At 38.1% G+C, this 24,827-nt stretch overlaps 2 protein-coding genes across 3 annotated transcripts in view; both read right to left on the reverse strand.

Annotated features, from left to right (window-relative positions):
- Positions 1-4,143, reverse strand: part of LOC107704301 (E3 ubiquitin-protein ligase RNF168-like) — a 6,901-nt gene extending 2,758 nt beyond the window's left edge. Inside the window, exons 1-7 of one of the 2 annotated variants that reach the window (XM_016507186.1) lie at positions 4,057-4,143; positions 3,885-3,931; positions 2,972-3,379; positions 2,795-2,865; positions 1,526-1,696; positions 878-963; positions 681-756 (exon numbers count right to left, since the gene is read on the reverse strand). In XM_016507186.1, coding sequence (XP_016362672.1) covers positions 681-756; positions 878-963; positions 1,526-1,696; positions 2,795-2,865; positions 2,972-3,305 — 738 coding nt within the window. In that variant the 5' untranslated portion in view covers positions 3,306-3,379; positions 3,885-3,931; positions 4,057-4,143. The remainder of the gene's footprint in view (positions 1-680; positions 757-877; positions 964-1,525; positions 1,697-2,794; positions 2,866-2,971; positions 3,380-3,884; positions 3,932-4,056) is intronic. The other variant, XM_016507185.1, reaches the window with a different exon arrangement.
- A 1,602-nt stretch (positions 4,144-5,745) lies between these two features.
- The window catches only part of LOC107704302 (anoctamin-7), a 32,353-nt gene continuing 13,271 nt past the window's right edge, over positions 5,746-24,827 (reverse strand). Inside the window, exons 2-24 of the mRNA XM_016507187.1 lie at positions 23,912-24,065; positions 23,518-23,575; positions 23,107-23,255; positions 20,854-20,961; positions 20,633-20,769; positions 18,709-18,766; positions 18,297-18,407; positions 17,872-18,037; positions 17,215-17,305; positions 17,041-17,137; positions 16,781-16,924; positions 16,557-16,694; positions 16,352-16,450; positions 10,954-11,056; positions 10,762-10,873; positions 10,634-10,688; positions 10,320-10,417; positions 10,067-10,221; positions 8,911-9,116; positions 7,334-7,470; positions 6,473-6,563; positions 6,057-6,176; positions 5,746-5,917 (exon numbers count right to left, since the gene is read on the reverse strand). Of these exons, the coding sequence (XP_016362673.1) occupies positions 5,780-5,917; positions 6,057-6,176; positions 6,473-6,563; positions 7,334-7,470; positions 8,911-9,116; positions 10,067-10,221; positions 10,320-10,417; positions 10,634-10,688; positions 10,762-10,873; positions 10,954-11,056; positions 16,352-16,450; positions 16,557-16,694; positions 16,781-16,924; positions 17,041-17,137; positions 17,215-17,305; positions 17,872-18,037; positions 18,297-18,407; positions 18,709-18,766; positions 20,633-20,769; positions 20,854-20,961; positions 23,107-23,255; positions 23,518-23,575; positions 23,912-24,001 (2,661 nt within the window). The 5' untranslated portion in view covers positions 24,002-24,065 and the 3' untranslated portion in view covers positions 5,746-5,779. The remainder of the gene's footprint in view (positions 5,918-6,056; positions 6,177-6,472; positions 6,564-7,333; positions 7,471-8,910; positions 9,117-10,066; positions 10,222-10,319; positions 10,418-10,633; positions 10,689-10,761; positions 10,874-10,953; positions 11,057-16,351; positions 16,451-16,556; positions 16,695-16,780; positions 16,925-17,040; positions 17,138-17,214; positions 17,306-17,871; positions 18,038-18,296; positions 18,408-18,708; positions 18,767-20,632; positions 20,770-20,853; positions 20,962-23,106; positions 23,256-23,517; positions 23,576-23,911; positions 24,066-24,827) is intronic.

A 24,827-nucleotide genomic window follows, 5' to 3' on the forward strand; every position in this document is an offset into this window, starting at 1 on the left:
AGGTACGACGGCTAATCAAAATGGTACTTACTTGCGCTTATCCGGATTGTTCAAACCGACTTCTGAGCCTGCTCGCTTGAAGTTATGGTTGATTGCATCATTTTGATCAGTGTATATATTTTGACGAGTCGGCTGCCTCCCCCTAATTATCAGCATCACCCCGTCCCTTAATCGCCGCCCTCCGCCAGGCTCCCGAACCTATTGATCAATACTTGCCTTAACCTTACACCAGATATTTTTTTTTGTTTTATTTAGTAACTTTCAGGAGGGTGTACTCATTTTTGCAACACAACATGTTATCACTTTGATAAGAACATTTTATTTTCTTTAATAATTTTAACATTCTTCTTTGGTAACGGATCAAGCAGACTTGCTGGAATATTATCTCTCTAAAAACCATAACATGTCTTCTAAGCAAAGAGTAATTGCTGAATTTGTTAAGTTTCAGAGGGGAGTTTGGTCGTCCCGCCACAATATATATATATAAATAAAATAAAGCTACTGTTTCTCATGTATCATGATATCATGTATCATGTTTAGTCTCAAAGAGATTTATTGGGTGTACTCATTTATGCTGTGCACTGTACTTTCAATTTGTTCTATATTTTATCATATTAATTTTAGTTGATTTAATTTGCAATCATTTCATTTATAAAATGAGAAAGTCAAAAAGAAATCACCTTATTAGCCATCAGAGAGGAGTCTAGGCTGCTGTCAGAACGGCTCGGCTGCTTATGAGGCACTGGACGCAAAAACCTGACATACAAGAGAATGTGCATCAAGTGCATTAAAAAAACTCTTTCAGTACATTCAACAATAGCCAGGTCTGACGAGGTTTCATTATACGATATACTGGGGCTCAACAGCAGCTACTCACTTCTCAATGTTTGGTTTTGTCTTCTTTGCTGGTGTATTATCAGTAGGTTTGGCGGACCATGATGTTTCAGAGATTGGTCCTGAATTCTGCACAAACACCACAAAACAGCATTACATCATCTGATTACTGACAGGTCTGCAAAGGAAACTAAAACTGCAGCAGCATTTCGAGGTTTAATGTCATGACTTTATGAATTCAGGACTTTCTGCTCCAATTTAGGACATTTTTAGGCCTTAATCTGTGGCTTTTTAAAACCTTTTTAAAACTCACATAAAATGTGTGATTTGTTTTTGGCAAGATTTAATCAAATAAACATTAAAAAAAATTTTTGTTTGAGCAAGTAAACAGGAACCAAAAAAAAAAGTATGCAGATTCAGCCTAAATCATGCTGTCACTTAGTAAGGGTTCAATAGTTTGGCATCCAGTTTTGTTTTGTAGTTATTAGCATAAAATACAGCAAACTACTTTGTTTGAAGGTTGAGCTTGTCAAATGCAGTCAGTGTGTGTAAACACCGAGAACATGGAATGAGATTATTTACTTGTCTTCAGACAGTCCGAATGATTTTATTGGTGTTTTGACATGTTATTAAACATAATCATGATAAACAGTCCTGCGTGACTCTGCATGTCTGTGACGTGTGAGCTCACCAGCTCTTGGCTCAGCAGCCTGGCCAGCTTCTCATCGTTCTCCAGCTGCTGCTCCTCCCGTCTCCTCCTCTCCTCCGCCATGCGCTCCTCCTCCTCAGCCAGCAGCCGCTGGATGTACTCCTCACTGGCTCTCCTCTCGGCTTCCTCTAGAGCTCGCTTCTCCTCCACCAGCTGTTCAAAACAGGAAATGAGATCATGACCCTTCACCACAACACAACATAAATAACAAATTAAGACTTTATTCACTCTAATTGAAAATGTGCATACAAAAAAAAAAATTATAATTGAATTCATACTTGAAATAAGTCTTCAATTGTACACCACTGTTCAAAGGTTTGGGGTCAGTTTTAATTTCAGATCAGAAATTAATACTTTATTTAGCAAGGATGCATTAAATTGACCAAAAGTGACAGTAAAGACATTTATAATCTAAAAAATATTAATATTTTTAACAAATGCGTTTCTTTTAAATTTTCTGTTTTCAACATTGATAATAATCAGAAATGTTTCTTGAGCAGTAAATCAGCATATTAGAATGATTTCTGAAGATCATGTGACACTGAGGATTGGAGTAATGATGCTGAAAATTCAGTTTTGATCACAGCAATAAATTACATTTGAATATATATTCAAACTAAAAGTTTTTAAAATTGTATTGATATTTCACAATATTACTGTTTTACATTATTCTTGATCAAATAAATGCAACCTCGCATAAGAGACTTCTTTCAAAAAACATAAAAAAGAAATCTTATAAACAAACTTTTAAATGGCATGATCGGCAATTTTCAGAACTCAAAATTCTCTCTAATCTGAAAACACCAGCAGGTACTGAAATAGTTTCCATAATATAAATACCATAAACGGAAACGAGTTTATTCAGGATTTTTTTAAAGGTACAACAGCAAAAAAAAAAAACATAAAATAAAATAAAAATGTACATATGATAGTATAATAGATATAATAGAGTGTTTAATTTCAAACTATTAAAAGATCAAAATTAACCAAAAATTATTCACAATTCAAGAATGATTTCAGATCTTTCAAAACTTCCATTGCAGCACAGTTTGTATGCAGCATTATGCACATTGAGCAGGACTGGACACACAAACAAAAACTATTGTGTTGCTGGCAGCCAGCACAACAATACGGCCCCATTGTAAACACAGGACTGCACTCTGTAATGTGCATTCAGGGAGGCACACCTGCCATTTCATTGGCTAAAGATCCAACACATCTACAACAGAGAGACCGCCCTGAACCTCTCACCTTACTGATCTGATCCTCATACTCTTTCCTCAGCTCTCCCGGCTGACACACGTGAGGTCTCGGAATCGTTACTGGGGAAAAAAAAGACTGCATAAGTAATTATAATGAACGCAATATGCATTAACATGAAACACTTATGTAGCACATATTGCTTCAATCAAGCTACGCTCTCTGTACCAGCATCATCGTCGTCATCGACTCCCTGCACTCTCCGCTCACACTGAGTGGGGAAAGCATCCTGTATGCGTCTCCACAGCTCCACATTCACCAAGGTCTTGTTGCGGCTGTTGAGTCGCGCCCAAGTGGACACGCGTTTTCGGCAAAGTGGACAGCAAGTGTTGGACTTGTCCACAGTTTCCATAAAGCAGGGTTTGCAGAAGGTGTGCATGCAGGGCAAAGTGACCGGCTCCAGGAATATGTCCAGACAGACCGGACAAAGGCAGTCTGAACGTTTAAGACCCCCAGAGCTTTCTTCAACCGGACCCGTGTCCAGTCCAGACACAGGCGGCATTCTGCGGCCCGTCTCTATACGTCAGTGTGTGAGGTTTCTCTCTCTCGGGTTCAAGAGCAGCATATGACAGTCAGCTGAAAGACAAAACAACAGCGACAATTATTACCTACAACAAGGGTACGGGCCTAGAAATGTGCTACATTAGATTCAGGGTTTCCACCACCAAAGTACAGCAGGATTTGCATGGAAAAGGAGATTTCATGGGACTGCAAAGGTTGAAAGCTCCTGCATTAGGTGTATTCATTCAAATTAAACCTCTACATATGAACTGCTTATTCATATCAACAATCCCGCACATCACATAGATAACCAGCTACTTGTTTTTTGTTTTTTTTAAACGCCATAGGTATTTTTTTACTACATTAAAACATCCCTTGCAACGAATAATTAAGTAAAAAAGATTTTAACAGTTGTTTACATGGTCTAATCATTAGTTCTCATGCATAATTTATATATGGCATTAACCTGTGCGAATTATACCACAAGACGCCCAAAAATGCTTATTTTATACACCTTTTCCATTCAAATATATTGTCAGATTACGTACAGACTAATCTGATAGAAGTTATGCTAACTCACATCTGGAGGCTAGCGAACTAGCAACTTTGTAGCAGTGTGAGCGATTACTGTAAGGATAAGACGTAAGATGTAAACTTTCCATTATTCAAAGCAGTTAACGTCTTATTTGTTAAGATTGGTCTATTAATGTGAGTGTCAATGAACAATTCAAAGTATTACAATTCACTCTTACTTGTTTATTTCTAGGCTCCAAAACCCCGGGAAATTTTGCGCCCTCCTCCTCGCGCCTGTGAAGCCATGAGCGCCGATGACAGAAGTGCATTTCAAAATAAAAGTCGTTCGGTTTTATTGTGGACTGATGGATTAAGAGTTAAACTAAACTAAACTAAACTAAAAAAAAACTCTCTTTTTGATGAAGCATTGCCTTAAGTTTTAAAAGCTTAACAATGAAATGTTTCACAGGCCAGAAAGGCTGAAAGACAGTCAGAGAGACTATTTAAAACATTTAAAAAAAAAAATAATAATAATAATAAAAACAAAGGAACGTAATAAGAAAAAAATGAAATGAATGGCCAACACAGCTGCACACATTTTTCAGATATGTGTTAAAGTTTAAGGACATTTGTTAGTACATTTGTATTTGTTACAGCAGATCCAACATTGAAAAACGGGTTTACTGCTGTGGAGTCATTGCTTTTGTCATCATTTATCAGTGGCACATGTTTGAGACGAACGAAAATGACCTCCTCTAGTCTAGTTGTTAAAGTTGATCATTCATACACTGAACTACTTCAGTTTATACGTTCAATAAACAGAGAAGGGGAAATGTGACTGGTTTGATTACTTCATTCAGTCTTTCTGTTGTCATTCTATTAACATTTTGGCGCAAAATATGGCATAAACATTGTTTATGACCTTTATTTCTTAAGTGACGTGACATGTGGCCAAGTATGGTGACCCATACTAGGAATTAGTGCTCTGCATTTAGCCATCCTAAGTGCACACACACAGCAGTGAACACACACACCGTGAACACACACCCGGAGCAGTGGGCAGCCATTTATGCTGCGGCGCCCGGGGAGCAGCTGGGGGTTCGGTGCCTTGCTCAAGAGCACCTCAGTCGTGGTATTGAGGAACTTATATCTAACTTGTTCAAAAGTCATGATCTTCTAAGAATACACGAGAAGCAACACTATTACAGTGGGCTACAGTCCGAATTATAAGTCTAACTTAAACTAACATGTCTGACCATTCTTTTCTCCAAACTGTATATCATCAATTTTAAAAACAACAACAACAAGCAAATGACATAATTCAGCCTTCTTTAATCATCATGTGCGATCCTTTGACCAGCAGAGGGAACTACTGTTACACTCATCAATGAAACGTGAACGACTGCATCCCAAATCACTTACACTATGCACTATGAGGGACATTTCTATTTGGTCACTTTTTTAAAACATATTATAATCCAAGTATGTTCAGCATACTATTGTCAAAATATTATAATGTGAGACAGTGATTCACAATGATTGATTTCATTGAGTGCGTCATGAAAGGACAAAAGTTATGTTATTAATAATCAATACACTGTTGAAAAAACCAGCATATGCTGGTTAGGTATGTTTTGACACTGGGATGCTGGTTTAAGCTGGTCCTTTGCTGGTTTAAGCTGGTCCTTTGCTAGTTTATGCTGGTCCTTTGCTGATTTAAGCTGGTCCTTTGCTGGTTTAAGCTGGTCCTTTGCTAGTTTATGCTGGTCCTTTTGCTGGTTTATGCTGGTCCTTTGCCAGCACATGACCAGCATAAACCAGCAAAAGGACCAGCAAAGGACCAGCTTAACCCAGCATCCCAGCGTCAAAACATACCTAACCAGCATATGCTGTTTTTTTCAACAGCAACAGTTTACAAAAACATCTATACATTGTAGATTGGTTTATAAAAAGAGTCAAATATCAGAGTGTAGGTTTGTCTTCATGTTCAGGAGACGGACTGGAGGGAGACGAGATGTTGTTAGGACTCTGTGTTCTTCCTCTGTATCGCAGCTCAGAGACTTGCCTCTCCATTTCTTCAAGAACGGTTCTACTCAATGACTGGAGAGAACGACATGAGGGACAGTATGCAAGAAAACAGAGAAAAATATACAGCGGTCCAACCCTTAAAAATGCTTTAATTATTAGATTAGAATAATAGGTATTGCTATTAATGATAATATAATATATTCTGTCTCACCTGATTTTCAGCCAGTGCCTCTTTGGCCATGTAATGCTCTCGTTTGATCTTAATTTCCACCTCCTCTGGAATATCTGGCACCATCCAGTCAATAATACGACCAATCAGGAGAACAACATGCTGAAAAAACAACAACAACAACAGTTTAAAATTGTGTGCGGTCTTCATTTTATAATCATCTATATCAAATCTACCGTAAGGCACTTTATACTGAAAACTCTTAAACTATATACTAAAAAACTAAACTTTTGTATATTACTTTTAGTAGTAATTTCATAGTAAAGTATAATATATTTTATGTACTGTACTAAATGTTTTTAGTTTTAGGAAGTAACATCATGCGCCCATTTTCAGAACAAATGTACATGCAAAGTTAAAAAAGGGATGTTTGCTCAAACTAGTACTAGACTGTGCACCTCAAATATAATGACGAAACTCAGTCGAATGGCCAGCAGATGATAGTAATCTTGTGTGGGCTGCCCTTTATCATCCCTGAGGCCTCGATATCTGAAAATAAAATAAAAAACACTCTTAATCAGCCTCTTTGTCATTCCTAACCTTACATATCTCAACATGAAAAGCCAGGATGTTCCCCGACACAAAGAGCAACTACCTCTACTACTTAGTGATGTGATTTTGAAATTGCTAGGTGTTTTTTAGAGTGGTACATCTTTGTATGCACATCCCATTTTATAAAAATATATACATTATCATTCAAAAGTTTGGGCTCAGTATGATTTTTTTTTTTTTTTTCCTTTTGTAAAGAGTACTTTTATACTTTTAAGACTACTTCTAAAATACTTTTACTTGGCATTAAAAGTGACAGTAAAGACTTACTGTACATTGTTACAAAAAAATATATATTTAAAATAAATGCTGTTCTTTTGAACTTTCTATTCATCAAATAATTCTGAAAAAAATGTAGCATGGTTTCCACAAAAATACGAAACAGCCAAACTGCTTTCAACATTGATAATAATCAGAAATGTTTCTTGAGCAGCAAATCAGCATATTAGAATGATTTCTGAAGCATCACGTGACACTGAAAACTGGAGCAATGATATTGAAAATTTAGCTTTGATCACAGCAATAAATTACATTTTAAAATACATTCAAATAGAAAACTGTTATTTTAAACATATATCACAACACTACTGTTAACTGTATTTTTATCAAATAAATGCAGTGAGCAGAAGAGACTTCTTTCGAAATCCTACCAACCGCAAACTATTGAACAATATATCAAGAAAATGGTATATCAAGAGTTTGATCTTCACCTGCATGTCATGTGGCTTTGGGTGAAGTTTGCAGGGGCCGCTGAGAGGGTGAAGTCGATGTATCCTCTCATGCTGCCTGTAGTGTAGCGATAATAGAGCCGCGGCAGGAAATCAGACGTGAAGGCAATCAGGAAAGCCTGGCAAAAGATCAAGGCATCAAACAAGATATGCAGCCTGTCTAATTAACTTTATTTTGGACTAAAATTGTTGGACATCAAAAGCTGTAAATAAGCTTGGCACACAGAACAATGGCACACACACACTGTAAGACTGATCCCAGAACTGTGCCAAGGGTTGAGGAGCAACACAATACATGCGCTACATATTCAAAGTAACTGTATCAGTTGCAGTTAAACTTAGAATTTTACTGTAATTTTTCTTTAATGTATAATATAATATCAGATTATTTGAGTGCATCATTCTGCATCAGTGATGCGCATAAGTGATGGTATATCCCTGACAAAAGTGTCTGACTAGTCGATAGTAATCGTAAGACATTTGACAAAAAAAGATAAACTTACTTGAGAAGCATCACTGGCCAATTTTCTTCCGTTTTTATGGTGTTATGAATATAAATGTAAGACTTTTTAATACCTTTTCAAAACCAAGTAGAGAAATTTTTAAGAATAAATGTACAGGAACACAATACATCAATATCTTCTCTAAACGTAAATGTCTAGGGAGCAGAAAGTGAATTGTATTGAAAAACTTTCAATGCCGCTTATGGATTGAATACCTCTAATATACCCCACTAACAGATGGATATTTTGTTCTTGTTTCAAGCATAAACTCACTTAATTTTGTATCTTTTCTCAGAAACCAAGACTTTATATGTTCAATTTGCATCTCAAGTAAATTAATCTTGATAGATAATGTTCAGATAACAGTACTGGAAAACAAGACACAACTCCTGAGGAAGAGATTTATTTTTGCAGTACATTTAATGATATGACTTTATGAATTTAATACTTTATGCTCTTGTTTAAGAGTTTCTAAAATCATTTTTTAAAGCCTTTTAAGACCCACCGAAACCCTGTTATACTTGTAAAAAATACAAATAAAAATTCTGCCAATTTAGGAGTAATATTTCAAAGTATTTATATTACATTAAGTCATCTAACGAAATATGTTACAGATTCGATTTTACAGCATGTATTCTGTAATCTATAGTGGAATACACTTTAATGTCAAAGTGCTGTGAAACTACAGCCTTATTTTCTGTATGGCATCATCACCATCAGATTTGTTAATACATTATAAAAGAACTATGTGATATTTTACAACATATCTCAAGATAATACAAACTAAATTCTGTGCAGGACAAGTTTGAAAATGTATGTTTTCGACAAAATTCAAAAAGTTTTTTCTTTCTTGACCAGCGGTTCAAATGTTTTATCTAAAGGAAAATCCATGAAAGTATTGAATATACTGCTGGTGGCACTAGAGGGGTGAAGAGACACTTTAATCACTGTGCTAAATCGTTTAACTTTTCTTGTCTCTCATCCAGATGCAGAATAAGATACATACAGATTGGTGCTTGGTCCCAAATGATCACTATAAATGAAAAAGACACTTACATTACTGATGACAGCCAGGTAGGAAATGAACTTTAGGATGGTCAGCCAGATGCCAATGTCTTGTGCTCTTTCCACGACAGGCCTGCGGTACTCACACACAAACTTCTGGGCATCGAGACGCACCTCCACCCAATTATTTATCAAAGCAAACAATGGAGCCAAGGGACAGGCTGCTACAAAGATGGTGATGAAGCCAAACTGCAGAACTGACAAGATAAAGAGTTTCAAAATCAGCCTTCATCTGAGCTGAACGACGATGGCATTCAATATGAAAGCCACCAAAATTGTAATTTTTGATATGATGGTAATATATATTGTGTTGCAAATGAGATAAAAAATTAAAACTGATCTCTTCTAAACAGGCATACTGTAAATGTAATAAAAATTATAAGCCACAATAAGAACAAAACATAATACACATTGGGATTTTGAACGTGACACTGGGATATTAGAAATTATCTAATAAAATGACAAAGATTCACAGCACATAAATCAGTCTAAAGCAGTTCGGATGTGAATGTACTAATCTGAAAGGGGATTATTTCTGGTATCATAATAGCTGAACTGTCAGAGCTAATAAGCCATTGACTGGATAAAGTCTGTGGCCCTAATAGAATGAAGACCAGGATACTTGTCAGAAGATGTCAGAAGAGATCTTAAAATAAATAAATTATTTATATATATATATATATATATATATATGTGTGTGTGTGTGATTTACACTACTTTTCCAAAAGTTGGGGATAGCAAGTAAAAAAAAAAAAAAAAAGAAATTAATAATTTTGTACAGAAAGGATGCATTAAATTGATCAAAAATGACAGAAAAAAACTATTTCATGGTTTCAAAAATCTGTTTCTAATAAATGCTGATCTTTCGAACTTTCTATTAATCTGAAATAGATGAAAAAGTGTATCCACAAAATAGTAAGCAGCACAACTGCAACATTGATAATAAAAAGAAATGTCATGCAAATCAGTCAAATCAGAATCACGTGACACTGAAAACCTGCGTAATGATGCTGAAAATTCAGCTTTACATCACAGGAGTAAATTACAAATAGAAAACAGCTATTTTAACATATATATAATATAATAATATTATATTTGTATATCTAAAATTCAGTCTAAAATAGATACAAGAGACATAAGGACTCACCCATCTCTAGATACTCATCGAACAGCCCCTCACACACCAGCAACTGATAGTTTGCTTCCCATGGGCTGAGCTCTGGCTGCCTGTCTGGTTCATCAATCACCTCCTGACTGGGAGCTGGCTTCAGCTTCCTCCTGTGCCACCATGTCTTTAATTTACTGTTGGAAAGAGAGGGGTAAATCTTGAGCCTAATTCTTTATATATAACAATGAGTAGACAAGATCTTTAAGAAGATGCATTGAACATAAAGACCTACGGCAAGACAAATTCCTGGATGTTGCTGATGACCTGTTTGCCTACCATAATAACTAACAGTTCTTGAGCTAGTTCAATGAGACATCCAGAGGCACCACACTACATAAAACAAGGACAGAACCAAATTACACAGTAGTAAGAGTTATTCCTATTCCAGAATATGCACATTTTGCCACATTTTATGATTGTGTGGGAATATTGCAACATTGTGTATTTAGATATGACTGACAGTGTCATTTTTGTTAGTTTTATTCCAACAAGGGACAGCCAAGTGAAAAGGTAGAATATTTGCTTTCCAACAATGTAAACACTCACATCCTCATTTCGGATTCCTAGGAGTGTGTTATAGTTTCCAGGGTATCCAACAAACCTGTAGAACAGATCAAATATTAGATGAAAATTGAATCTTCATATATATTCATTCATTCTGCATAGCTACCCACCTGCCCTTGAAAAAAGCAATGTAAACAGGAGATGAGTAGAAGTTGACAAACTGGAAGATGAAGACCTTGAGGATGAACGCATTCTCATATTTGGTCTGGGTGCGGTGCATTTCTAATAGAAGGAAGTGGATGATACTTTGCTGTTGCATAAAGAAATACCTAAATAGTATGTGTAAACATGAAATAGCTTACCCCATCGTGTCAGAATTTGTGCCAGGTAAGTGTAGAGACGTGACAACAACAGAATAACCAGCAAATTTAGCATAGAACCAGTAAGGCTAGCTATCCTTCCAGCCTACATGGGTGAAAAAGCTGTCTTAGTAAGCAAATTATGTAAAAATTGTGCTGCAATATCTGATCTAATCAATGATTATTTTACATCAGCTTTAAGTGTTAGCAAAAGGCGTAAACTTTTCAATCATAGTAGGTGAATTCTAGCTAGTCCAAGCTAGTTTGGCTAATCTGGCAGACCATCTTGAACAAGCAACATACCAAATTTACTATATTCCAAAACTCAGCTAAAATTTTAAGCTGCTGTTAGTTTTCCCTTGCTATACTCCTTCCTAAACCCTCCCTCTACTGTTTCATGGTTGCTTTGTCATTCCTACATCTAACTTGTCTAGTCAGTTTTGGAACTTTTGCATTGCGGGACATCCCTTGTGAAAAACAAGTACACTAAAAACTGTACTTACAGATACTGTAATATAATTTTAATGACCCACCCTTGGAGGGGTTTGAGTGTTTCAGTGACTCCTGGTACGGTCTCCCTGGGCAAATTGGTCCCAGGTGAGAGGCCAGACAAAGAGTGATCCCCCCCCCCCCAATAATCCCCTATGACACAAATGAGTCAGAACAGTGAGACCCTGCCCAGAAGACCAGAAGAGGGATACCAGGGCCCTCTCCTGGACCCAGGACTGGGAGAGGAGCTCACAGGTTGCCATAAGGGCTGTACCTTGATTGCGGAATATGGAATGTGACCTCTCTGGTGGGGAAAAGCCGGAGTTAGTGCAGGAGGTTAAGCGTTACCAGCTAGATATAGTTGGCCTCACTTCTACGCACATCTCTGGCTCTAGAACCAAACTCCTGGATAGGGGTTGGACTCTCTCCTTCTTTGGAGTCACTTAGGGTGAACGGTGCCAAGCGGGGGTGAGAATATTCACAAGTTGCCAACTCGGCATCACTGTGTTGGAGTTTAGCCCAGTAGACGAGAGGGTCCACTAAATGCAACTCTGTCATGGAGGGGACGGCTCTGACTGTGTTCTGTCTTTACACGCAGAACCACAGTTCAGGCTATTCGGCTTTCTTGGAGGTCCTGAGTGGGGCTCTGGAAGGCATACCACAAAAGGAATCCATAGTTTTGCTTGGTGACTTTAACGCTCATGTTGGAGACGATGGAGAAACTTGGAGGGGAGTGATTGGGAGGAACGGCCTGCCTGATCTGAACCCAAGTGGTGTTTTGTTATTGGATTTCTGTGCTTAGTATGGAATGGCCATAACAAACACCATGTTTGAACATAAGGTGGTTCATAAGTGTACTTGGTACCAGACCACATTAGGCCAAAGGTCTTTGATCAACTTTGTAGTCATATCCTTGAACCTGTGGCTGTATGTTCTGAAAACTCAAGTAAAGAGAGGAGCAGAGCTGTCAACTGATCATCACCTGGTGGTGAGTTGGATACGATGGAGGGAGAGACTGCCGGACGGAAACCCAAAAAAATAGTGAGGGTCAACTGGTAAGATCTGGCTGAGGATCCTGTCTGGAATATTTTCAAACCTACGGAGAAGCTTTTCCTTATACCTGGGGGATGCTGGGGACACACACCCTGAGTGAGCCCTGTTCAAAGCCTCCAATGTAGAAAGCGGCTGCTGCGAGCTGTGGCTGGAAGATTGTTGGTGCCTGTCGCAGTGGCAACCCAAAGACCAAGCTGGTGCATGCCAGCATTGAGGGAGGCCATCAGGACAAGAGGGAGGCCTTTTGGGTTTGGTTGACTTATGGGTCTCCTGATTCTGCTGACAGTTATTGGCAGGCTAGAAGGGCCGCAGTGGTCAAGGAAAGCAATAATTCCGGTGAGGGAGGAGCTTAGGGAAGCCATGGAGAAGGGCTTTTGGTTGACCTCATAGATTTTGGCAAACCATCTAACAGCTGAGGCAGGGAAAGCATGGCCTGTTCCAGGCTGTTGTAAGTCGGGACGGGGATTTGCTGACCTCACCTGATGATGTAGTCTGGAGGTGGAAGGAACACTCCTGAACCCGGAGGACATGCCCTGAATCAGTGAGGTAGTCAAAAATTTGGCAAGGCGCTGGGGGTGGATGAGATTCGCCATGAGATGCTGAAGGCCCTGGATGAAGTTGGGCTGTCTTGGTTGACACATCTGTTCAGCATTGTGTGGGAATCTGGGACAGTGCCTGGTGATTACCAGACAGATGTGGTGGTTCCTACTTTTAAAAAAAGAGGACTGGAGGGTGTGTTCCAATTACATATAGGGATCACACTCCACAGCCTGCCTAGGAAAGCATATGCCAGAGTGCTGGAAAGGACAATTCGATTGATTATCGAACATCCCTGTCTCTTGAAATGATCCTGCTTCTGTTAGCTCCTTCAAATATGAGTCCATGGTTCTCAGCAGGAAAAGGGTGTATTGTTCGCTTCAGATAGAGAGTAAGTTGTTTCACCAATTAGAGGAGTTTAAGTACCTCAGGGTCTTGTTCAAGAGTGAGTGTAGGTAAATGAGATCAACAGGTGGATCAGTGCGTTGGCAGCAGTAAATGCGGTCATTGTACCAGGCCATCATGGTGAAGAGAGAGCTAAGCATGGAGGTGACGCTCTCAATTTACCAATCGATCAATGTTCTAACCCTAACCTATGGTCATGAGCTATAGGTAACGACCGAAAGAAGGAGATCGCGGATACAGTCGGCTGAAACTAATTGAGACGGCAGGGTGTCTGGGCTGACCCTAAGAGACAGGGTGTGAAGCTCAGACATGCGTGAGAGGAGCGTTGAAAGGACCCAGTTGAGGCAGTTCTGGCATCTGTTCACAATGTCTCCCAGATGCCTTCTGATGAAGGTGTTTCTGGCATGTCCAACTGGGAAGAAACCCTGGGGCAGACCCAGGACATGCTGGAGGGATTATATCTCTCGACTGGCCTAGGAACGCCTTGGGATCCCCCAGGATGAACTGGAGGAAATGGCCAGGGAAAAGGACGTATGGGCATCCTTACTCAGCCTGCTGCCACCATGACCCGGTCCCGGATAAGCAGCGGAAAATGGATGGATGGATGCATTTATAGATCATTTTAATGAAATAAAGGGCCATTTTTTTGTTTACTTAAAGAAAGTGTACCTGCCACGACTCCTCTGGCCACTGCTGGATTTACGACGTCCTCCTAACCACCGTCGAGGGCTTTGAGAGGAAGATCAGCCACTTCCCGTGCAGTGGTTAGGTCTCCCTCGCAGCATCAGCAGCATAGCCTTGTATGGGAGGAAGAGCAAGCTACAACTCCCCAACAGTAGTCTGTCGGAGGAGTTTATGGTTTCCCAATCAAGAGAGGTGATGCTGTACAGAGAATCCACTGACACCAAAGTCTTTCACAGGTAGGAAGTGGAGGGCCTAGGAGGCAGTCGACCAGGCTGAAGCACAGTGTGCTGGTGGAGACAGTGGTGTCAGGACGTGCAGGGCATTGTTGTAACCATAAACCTTGATATGACAAGGCCTGGGGAAAGGACACGCGTCAACTGGTCCAAGAAGAAATCCGAGCAGGGGTGGAGGAAAGATGTATCAGCAGGATGATGGGGATGTGACATCAAGGGGCATGGACTCGATGGGAACAGGTGATGGATCGAAGGATCTTGTGGGCAGAGTTGTGGAAAGCAGAGCCACACCGGATCCAGTTCCTTATCCAATCAGTATACAATGTACTCCCCAGCCCAAAAAACTCTTCTCCTGGGGCCTGAAAAGACAGCCCTGCATGCCTCCTATGCCAAAAAAAGAGGATCCCTGGAACACATATTAAGCTGCTGCCCTTAAGCCCTGGGAGAGGGATGTTATCGGTGGCACCACGACCAGGTGCTAAGGGTCATTGCAGGAACCATCAGCACAGAGATCTCTCTCAGCAAGCACCACTTTTTGGCCTCAAGATGGCGACGCGTTCACACGCTGCGGCTTCTCTCTCTCCCGACAGAAAGGTGTTTTCGTGTTTTTTGTCTTGTGAATCGCAGTGTTTTTGTACGTATTCGTCGCGTCTATCTGTCTCTAAGCTCAGCAGCCAGCACAGCGCTCAATCGAATTTGTCAAGGATGGAGAGAAACCAACACAGAGCAGGAACTCAGCAGGGGGACTTCTGGCAACAGCTCAGAATTGGCAGATAAAGGTTTACCTGGGAAGGCAGCTCAAATTCCCAGAAACCATCACTACGACCACGCTTAGGCCTGACATGGTCCTTTATTCAGAACCATCAAGGCAGATGGTTCTACCGGAATTGACAGTGCCCTGGGAAGACCGGATGGAAGAGACATTTGAACAGAAGAGGGCCAAGTACGAGAAGTTGGCAGGTGAATGCCGTAGCAGAGGATAGAAGACCTGCTGCCTCCCTATCGAGGTTGGCTGCCGAGGGGAGGCAGGCCAGTCGCTCTGCAGGGCCCACAAGCTCTTGGGAATCAGGGGACTGTACAAGAAGAAAGCCTTCAGGAACATCATAAATGCCACCTTGAAGGCATCTAGATGACTGTGGATCAAAAGGGGTAATCCGTGGACCACACAAGCTACCTAGACACAAGTCAGGGACTGATCTCCCCTGGCTGGGTCGCCTGGGCTAGGGTGTATGATGTTGAAAAAACCGAAACACCCTATGACCCCAGGTTATATCACTGATGATGTTTCTAGGGTGCACCTGTAAGGTGTGTCAAATTCTAACAAACTTAAATACACTTTTAAAAATGCACTTTGTAATAATAATGTCAAATTTAATATTTTACTTTAAAGTACATTTTAATTCATTTGTTCACATGGTGTAAAAATCTTTAGTCATTCTTTAAATAAATACAATTATTTTGATGTGTTGAGTAACATACTAAAGCACATGTAAAGTACTTTATTATCATTTTAACTGTAGTGTGTCATTTGATATTACATTTAAAGTTAATATATTTCAAATGTACTAAATTGCAGCTTCTTCATTATAAATGTGTAATTCAAATGTTTTAAACACGACACACAAGTTTCAATAGCAATGGTGTTAAAGTATATTTTAGTTTATAGTTCAGTATACTTTAACCATATTTTAATATAAGTAATTATGAATTTATATATAAAGATGTACTTAAGTCCTACTTAAGCAAGTAAAAAGGCACTCTGAAGTTCAGCTTTTCATTTATTAAGTATATTGTTTTCATAATGAGTACTCTTATTAAAAGTGTACTTCTTTTTCACAAGGATTTTCAAGTTACTTTGAATATAAGTGTTAGCTAATGTAAATTCCCATGTAAATGTACATGCAAATGATCTAATCTAAAAGAGCAACAGTCACTTCATAATCTTTATTCACTATGCAGATAATTTGGTCAGGTATCAAAAGAAATTAAAAGAAACATACGGAAAATATGAAGAAGGCATTCTGCGATCTGTAGATAATGATGCTTAGGATAGTTCGATACAGGATAATGGCTATTAGGAAAATCAAAACAATGGCAATCTGCAAGCACAAAGAATAAAATTGAATCATGATGATAATGATTTAGAATTTTTGGGGATTACTGAAGATTTCTCAACAGATGTGAGATGGAAATCCATTGACTAACCATTAGAATGATGACCATATTACCAGTTAGAGTACGACTCAGTCGTTGAGTCTCTGGGAAATAGGGTTCTTCAGCCCCAGTCACAGGATTACGAACCGTCATGGGCGCCAGTGCTGTGAATTCTGGTCTTGGCCTCTCCTAACATCAGAATGGAAATATTATGGAAAGCAAGAGAGGACTAGTAAATATTAAAGGTTAAGACACTCTGTAACCAATTTAATCACCTCTATTTCTTCAAATTCGGAGCAGTCCCATCGGTGGGAGAGTATGGAGCTTGTGCGTTTCCAGTACTCCAGGAAGGTGACGGCCCACAGAGACATGAATATACTGAAGAACACAGTTCCTCCATTGTCAAATAGCAAGCCTGCCTATTGCAAATTTATGAACAAGTATTTTGAGAACAAAATGTGATAGCTAGTTCAGAGAATGTTATTTTTGGCTTATTTAAAATGCTATACATAATTTAAAAACTTAGAAAAGTCACCTTATAAGTATAGCAGATGCTGGAGAGGTTCCAGTAGCTGCAGATGTTGCATAGTGGACACATGACAAAGGCGTCTCCACTGGAGCACAGCTCTTCTCTGTGTGGTCAAAGGTCATGATCAGTGCTGGATCATTAACATTACGCCGTTATTAACAAGACTGTGATAATACTCACGCTGCCACATCAGTGATCATCAGCCAGATACCAAACAGAAAAATAATAAAACCCACTACTGCTGCTGGTAATAACCAGCCTGTGTAGAAACCTACAGACATGAGAAATAAGGACAGAAAGCTAGTCACAGCCTGTTATGATGAAAACAGTAGACTGTTTAAATTAACTTAGATTGAATGCAAGATTTCTGGTGCATTTTTATTTCATTTTGTCTTATTATTAAGTCTACCTATTAAGTATTTACAAAATCATCTACTTATTATTAGCAATAATGGTAACACTTTGCAATAGAGTCCCATTACTTAACTTTAGTTCATGCATTAACTAACATTAACTAATAATTTGCAACACATCTGTTACTGTATTTATTCATCTTTGTGCATTTTAGTTAATAAAAATACAACTGACCATTGTTGGTTTAAGTTAGCTCAGGTCCATTAAACAAGATTAACAGATTAACATTAACTAAGAATAATAAATTCTCAAGAAGTATTTTTATCCATAGTTCATGTTAATTAATGTAGTTAACTAATGTTAACAAATGGAATTACTCAGTAAAAAAAATAATTATTTATTATTATTGTTATTATTATTATTATAAAAATATGATAGATACAGATTTTTTCTGGTATAAACTAAATGTAGGTTCAATCATACCCAACCATGCAAAGTAGAGTGCTATCTTCTCGCCAAAGTATTCACGAATGTGATCCACAGGTTGGTACTTCCTCCAGCAAGCCCAGCGAGCCCAGTAGTGATGCAGGATCTGTCTCATGTTGAGAGACTGTGGATCTATTGGAGTCTTCGGCATCTCAGATGGACCCTAATGAGAAGAACACAAATCATTGCCTGTTCAAAATCAAAATGATATAGTGCTTGCATTGATTATGGAAATATTATAAAGAGTTTGTGTGTGTGTGTGTGTGAATGAAAGAACATGCATTAAGAAAGGTCAGTTTTGATTTCATGTTGGCTTTAAGTAGTGCTGTATAGCTACATATGTAAACAAAGAAAGAAACGTGCATAATTAGTATGTTTGTTAAGGTAATGTTCAGATATTATGTAGAATACTCTTACAATACCTCATGTAAAGGAAAAGCAGCAGTGAGAACATTCTCACTAACCAGCCTGCCAATGCCAACCTCCCCTCTAGTCAACGATCCATATGGAGTCCTGGCTAATATCTCATACAGCTTTAGAACAAGGACAAAGATATTACGGAAAACTGACAGATCAGTGTGAACAGTGTTAAAGAGAGTGAAAAATAATTTTGTCCATCACAGACATTGTACAGACTACTAATTTGTAAAATAAATTAATCATGGGTGACAAATATGCAAATATGCTTGCAAATGTTTCTTCGGCTTCGGTAACTGAAAACTTTCATGCAATGCTGCATCCACAGATGTCAAGACATGTCGTATCGCTTAGCAAAAGAAAGAAAAACACCTCTTAGTGCACCACAAATTTCAGGAAAAAACACTCAAAACTCACTATCTGATGCCTCTGTGTGGTCTTGAAAAACGTATCCTTGTTTTCATGACCAAGAAACCTAAAAGCAGCATAAGTAAGATAAAGAGTAAGATAATGTATTCAATTAAACACTCTCTTTGCACACGCTTTATAACAGTGTATATAGATGCAACAGCTTGAATCAAAATGCACAATAAAAATATTCGGTAACACTTTACAATAAGATTCATTAGTTAAAGCTGCAGTCCGTAAGTTTTGCCTCTTTGTCGCCATCTCTGTTTGAAAACCTGCAATTGCAGCTATTTGCGGAATTATCTTCTTTGCGTGGGTTGTGCACCAGCACTGCTCCAGCGCGGATTAATCTAATGTGTGGATACTACACTTTGTATTCACAGATTCTACATCTTGAAAGTATGACCCAAATAAGAGTTTTTACTGGAGAATGTCATCTGAACAAGTAAGTAACAACTGCCACTTTTGTTCTGATCAACTGAGGAAAAAAGCATTACAATAAATTGTGCTATCAATGGTGATTAAATCTAACGATCGGTTAGCTCATATCACATCAACCCGTGCCAATTATTATTATTGTTATACTTTGTTTTCAAATTGTTGACGTTAATAACATCAGCACTGCGTAAGTGCGTGTATTTAGTGTGTATTATTCTGGATGACAATCTGCCATTTATTCCAGCTTCTTTGAGAAAAGGCTATAAACGATCCTCCACCTGTAGGATCCTCACGTGTGATACACCACTCTAGCCGGGACAACTTCTTTATGTTTACAGACGTGACGTAATGACGCAGCGCCATGCTCAAATTTCCTGCGAAAACCAACCCGTACCGCTCAAATTAGAAAATTGTATTACAAGCTTACCGTTGTGAATCAAGCTAAAGTAAGGCGATAGTTTTGAACACTTGCTCAAAATTTGATTTTGGATCATTGTTAAACAAAAAAGTTACGGACTGCAGTTTTAACATTGGTTAACTACAAACATGAACTAAGCATGAACAATACTTCTACAGCATTTATTAATTTTAGTTCATGTTAATTTCAACAGTTACTAATGCATTATTAAAATCAAAAGTTGTGCTTGTTAACATTAGTTAATGCGCTGTGAATTAACAATGAACAACTGTATTTTCATTAACTAACATTAACCAAGATTAATGAATACTATAATAAATGTTTTGCTCTTTGTTTGTTCATGTTAGTTAATACATTAACTAATGGAACCTTATTGTAAAGTGTTACCAAATATTCAGTTCACAAGTGATATTTATACATGAGACCTCACATCTCATATGTGAGCTCTTCACAAAACATTTACACTAACTTCTGAAAAAAACTTCATTAGGGCAAACTTGTTGTTTGTGTTGAAAATTATGCTATATTATATTAGCATTATTTTAACCAATAACACATAATCTTTATATAACCAAATTAAAATAGTTTAAGCCCTGGGACACAAAAATACACAAAGTTGTTTGTAGGTGTGTGTGAGTAAATAAATGGGTCATTTGACACAGCAAGCACTTTGCATATGTGTGTGTTTGGAGTGTGTGATGTGTTTGTCTTTAAGGAGGTGCTGACTCTCTGCAAACACTAAAGTGTATGAACTGCATGTTACATGACAGGCTCAGATCCTCTTTGTTAAGCACATTTTTAACATCTTTGTTAATTCACATGCTTCCCCTGTTGCGGCAAATTTTCATTATTTTATTACTGATGCTTTGTGCCAGTTTCACAGGAAGTGACGATTTTGCTCTCTTAAACACATGGGATAGAAACTGTGCTTATTTTCAAATGTTTTATGCAAAATTCCAATTTTTCCAATTTTAATTCGCAAACTTTGGATGGAAACATGGCTAATGTTAATTTAATGACCAGTAGAGCTCTAAAAGAGAAACATGTTGTCTTTTTTGGATCAGTATGGATCAGTACCTCTCTAGTTTATTGGTGTGGAACTGGCAGGTGTAGTAGTCCGGTGGAAGGTTGGGTACATCTTGTGCCATTATGTTTGGGATATGCAGTTTTTCTAGGATCTTCTCAGACCAGTTTGATATTGGAGTTGTCACAACCTGAAAACACCCAATAGAGGAGGACAGTAAGATATATTGAGTATATAATTTACTTTTTGATATAAAAGATCAGGTATGATTTACCTGTAATGGTACTCGAAGGCTGATTTCCTCAGCATAATAACACAGAATATTCCAGGGCGCACTCAGAAGGACGTAAGTAGTCTTTGTTTTTCCCTGTAAAACCTCTTTCTGAGACACATTCAGAGCAGGAGAAAAACATTAGGGGTTCTGGCCCTCGAGGTCCACTTTCCTGCAGGGTTTAGCGCCAACCCTAATCAAACACACCTGAACAAGCTAATCAAGTTCTTCAGGATCACTAGAAAGTTACAGGCAGGTGAGTTTGATCAAGTTTGGAGCTAAACTCTGCAGGAAAGTGGACCTCGAGGGCCAGAGCTGAGAAAACCCAGCATTAGAAAGTGTCCTTGCAGACAGTTTGCTTTGGCGCACCTAAAAATATCTGATTTTGGTTCTTTAAAAGGGCACTTAAGTGTTGATGCTTCTTTAAAGAGTTTGATGCATACTTAAAGAAAATGTTTTAAAGGGGTCATATGATGTTGCTAAAAAGAACATTATTTTGTGTATTTGGTGTAATGAAATGTTTATGTGGTTTAAGGTAAAAAAAAAAACATTATTTTCCACATACTGTACATTATTGTTTCTCCTCTATGCCCCGCCTTTCTGAAACGCGTCGATTTTAACAAAGCTCATCGATCTGAAAAGCGAGGTGTGCTGTGATTGGCCAGCTATCCAGTGCGTTGTGATTGGCCGAATACCTCAAGCGTGTGACGGAAATGTTACGCCCCTTACCATACTGTGATGATGCCCTGTCAGGCCGGAGCGATGATTCAAAAACATGAAAACCCATTACAAACGAAGCATTTGTTGCATCCAGTGGGGACACAATTACGGATTATAATGACTTATACTGTCTTTTTACGCGTTGCGTTGCATCGCGCCGCGTAAAATATCTCTTCGGATTTGAGACTTTAGTCTTTTGCAACTTTACAGATCTTCTTTATGCACCAAGAGCTTGTAACACTCCAAAGAGAAAGGAAAAATTTAAATTGCATCATATGACCCCTTTAAGACAAAATTCAAAGCGGGTAATCCTAGAGTATGCATTTTAGATAATTCAACACAGACTACATTTACATGCATAAATATTCATTGTAATGTGGCAATATTCAGGTTAGTATTGAGTAGTATTAATTACTGTTAATCTTAAATTTGATTTCAGGGCTTAAATTTCGGCGCGGGATTGCAGGGATTGTGCATAATTGCGGGAAATTCCCGCAAATATTTCAGCGTGAAAGACACTCGGGACAGATGACGGAATGCATCATTTGCACGTGCTTTTGAGTCTTACAATTTTAAACATTCAAGCGCTCAATTCAGTACTTGTGCGCTCTCTGTGAGACTCCTTTCTGTGAGCTCACACCCAAAGCGCGTGCACAGAGCCGCATCTGAGAGCGCGTGACTACAGAATGAAGTTGTGTTGCGTCTTATTGAGCGTAAACAGCCAAATACATACAAAATGATGTCAAAATGCCCATCTTGATGAGTATCCATGTAAAGAGTTGAGAAACAAAACTTATGTGTAACAGTTAGATCCGTGCCTGAGGTCTTAAAGAGACAGCAACCTAAATAAACCTGCTGCTGTCTGTCATTAATGCTTATTTATACATTGAAGACTAACCAGTGTTATTTTAAAGTTAAATAGATTATTCCGTTTCTGTGGTATTTCTGTACCTGGATATTACTGTTATACCTACCTGAAAAACTTAAAGCACAGTTCATTTTAGTTGTATCTCGTTATTATATTTGTTTGTGCCATTGCTTGTCATTTATCTATTCTTATTTAATTAGTGACTGTTTACTTGTCTTTTTTAGAGTTTGAAATCAAAGTTCCCCCCATAAGAGCCACCTAAAGGGGGAATTAAAATAGATGCATTTATGTGTTATCAGACCGTTTTGAAGGTGTTCAGAAGTGTTAGAGTCCTAAACAAAACTGCAGATAACATTAATAAAATAAATGACTTAATGGCAGTTTCTTAAAAGTTTTCTTAAGTACACCTTTAAAAAGTGCACATGGTAAAAAAGTCAAATTGAAGTACATTTTAAATCATTATGTTTTTCAAACACATTACATTCAGTTTGAGCTTAAGTATATGCTTTTATAGTATGCCTATTTCCATAGTAAGTACTCTTCCTTTTTTTTTAAATATGCTAAAGTGCACTTCTTTTTCACAAGGCTGTATAGGACTATGGCTGCAACCCAAATCTAGAATTTAAAGAGAATTTGATGCGTGTGAAAATGTAGTCGGAGTTACGTACCGTCTCCTGATGAAGGCCGGCAGTCCGGAGTCTGGAAAGAAACTCTGTCCTCCACTTCCTGTGAGTGTCACGCGAGGAACCCGACGATACTTCATCTGATTCTGCAAACTTCAGGGGGTTCACAAATTCCTCCCACACCAAGACAAAATCTGATGGCACATTCACAACGATGTCTTCATATTGATCAAATGCACTGAAATTCTAAATCTGACTTATTCTGAAATCATCACTATTTATCAGCATTATACAGATGAATCTCATACAAGAAACAGATGGGAAATATTGTTAGTAGAGAAAATGCACAAAAATATCTCTAAAAGACCTTTTTTGCCCAATCCTTTGTCAAAATGACTAAATTAAGCTCTCAGAAATCAAGTCTTTTCATTGATGTGCTTGTCTCCCCATACTCACCGATCCGGGTGACCCCATCACTGAACACGTTCATGTTTTCCTGAGGTGCCGCACTCATCTGTGAATAACATGCAGACATATCCATTATCAATATGCATATGAAGAACTGATATTCATGCATACAAGAAAATTCCTAGGAAAAGCCTCTAATGTGTGTCTTATCAGGGCTATTAGGGTGGAGTGGTGGAGGGTGAGAGATGTGAGGAAATTTGGCATGTTTGCAGACATTGTTAACTGCTAATTAGCTTCCTCTCTTTGTGACCGCTGATGATTTTTGTAAACAACCTGCAGTTATTTAAACACACACACACACACACACACACACACACACTCACACTCACACACACTCACACACACGCACGCACACACACGCACACACAGGCGGTTGTGGTACCTCCATGCTCCCGTAGGTTTGTTCAGGATGGTCCGAGAGGGCGATAAGTGTGGAGCTGTCCTCCACTAAATTCTTCTTCCTTTTCATCATTATCCCAAAACAGCCAGTTCACCTCTGTGTTTTCTGACTGCCAATCTGAGAACCTTCTGCCCCTCTTTAAAACATGATGCAATGATTAAGTTATTATTTTGTAATAAAGAACCAAAAATACAAAATCTGGCATGTACAATATCGGTAAAAAGTTTGGAATAATCACATTTTTTCAATGTCTTCTCTTCTGCTGACCAAAGCTGCAGTTATGTGATAAAAAAAAAAACAGTACATGAAATACAATTCTGAAATAAACGATAAAATAAAATAACGGTAACACTTTACAATAAGGTTCCATTATTAACTAACATGAACAAACAAAGAACAATACATTTATTACAATATTTATTAATATTTGTTAATGTTAGTTAATGACAATGAATCTTATTGTAAAGTGTTATCAAAATAACTTTTCAATTTGAATGTATTTTAAAATGTAATTTATTTCTGTGATCAAAGCTAAATTTTCGGCATCATTACTCCAGTCTTCAGTGTCACATGATCTTCATATTTTAAAATATTTCTGTGATCAAAGCTAAATTTTCGGCATCATTACTCCAGTCTTCAGTGTCACATGACACATGATAATCATTCTAATATGCTGATTTGCCGCTCAAAAAACATCTCTGATTATTATCAATGTTGAAAACAGTTGTGCTGCTTCATATTTGTGTGGAAACCATAATACTTTTTTTTTCATGATTCTTTGATGAATAGAAAGTTCAAAAGAGCAGCATTTATTTGAAATAGAAATATTGTGTAGCATTATAAATGTTTTACTGTCCCTTTTTTATGTCCCTACTGAATAAAAATACTGATATATATA

This window comes from Sinocyclocheilus anshuiensis, unplaced genomic scaffold (assembly GCF_001515605.1).
Source record: "Sinocyclocheilus anshuiensis isolate Anshui unplaced genomic scaffold, SAMN03320099.WGS_v1.1 scaffold1493, whole genome shotgun sequence".
In the NCBI taxonomy this organism is placed as follows: Eukaryota; Metazoa; Chordata; class Actinopteri; order Cypriniformes; family Cyprinidae; genus Sinocyclocheilus; species Sinocyclocheilus anshuiensis.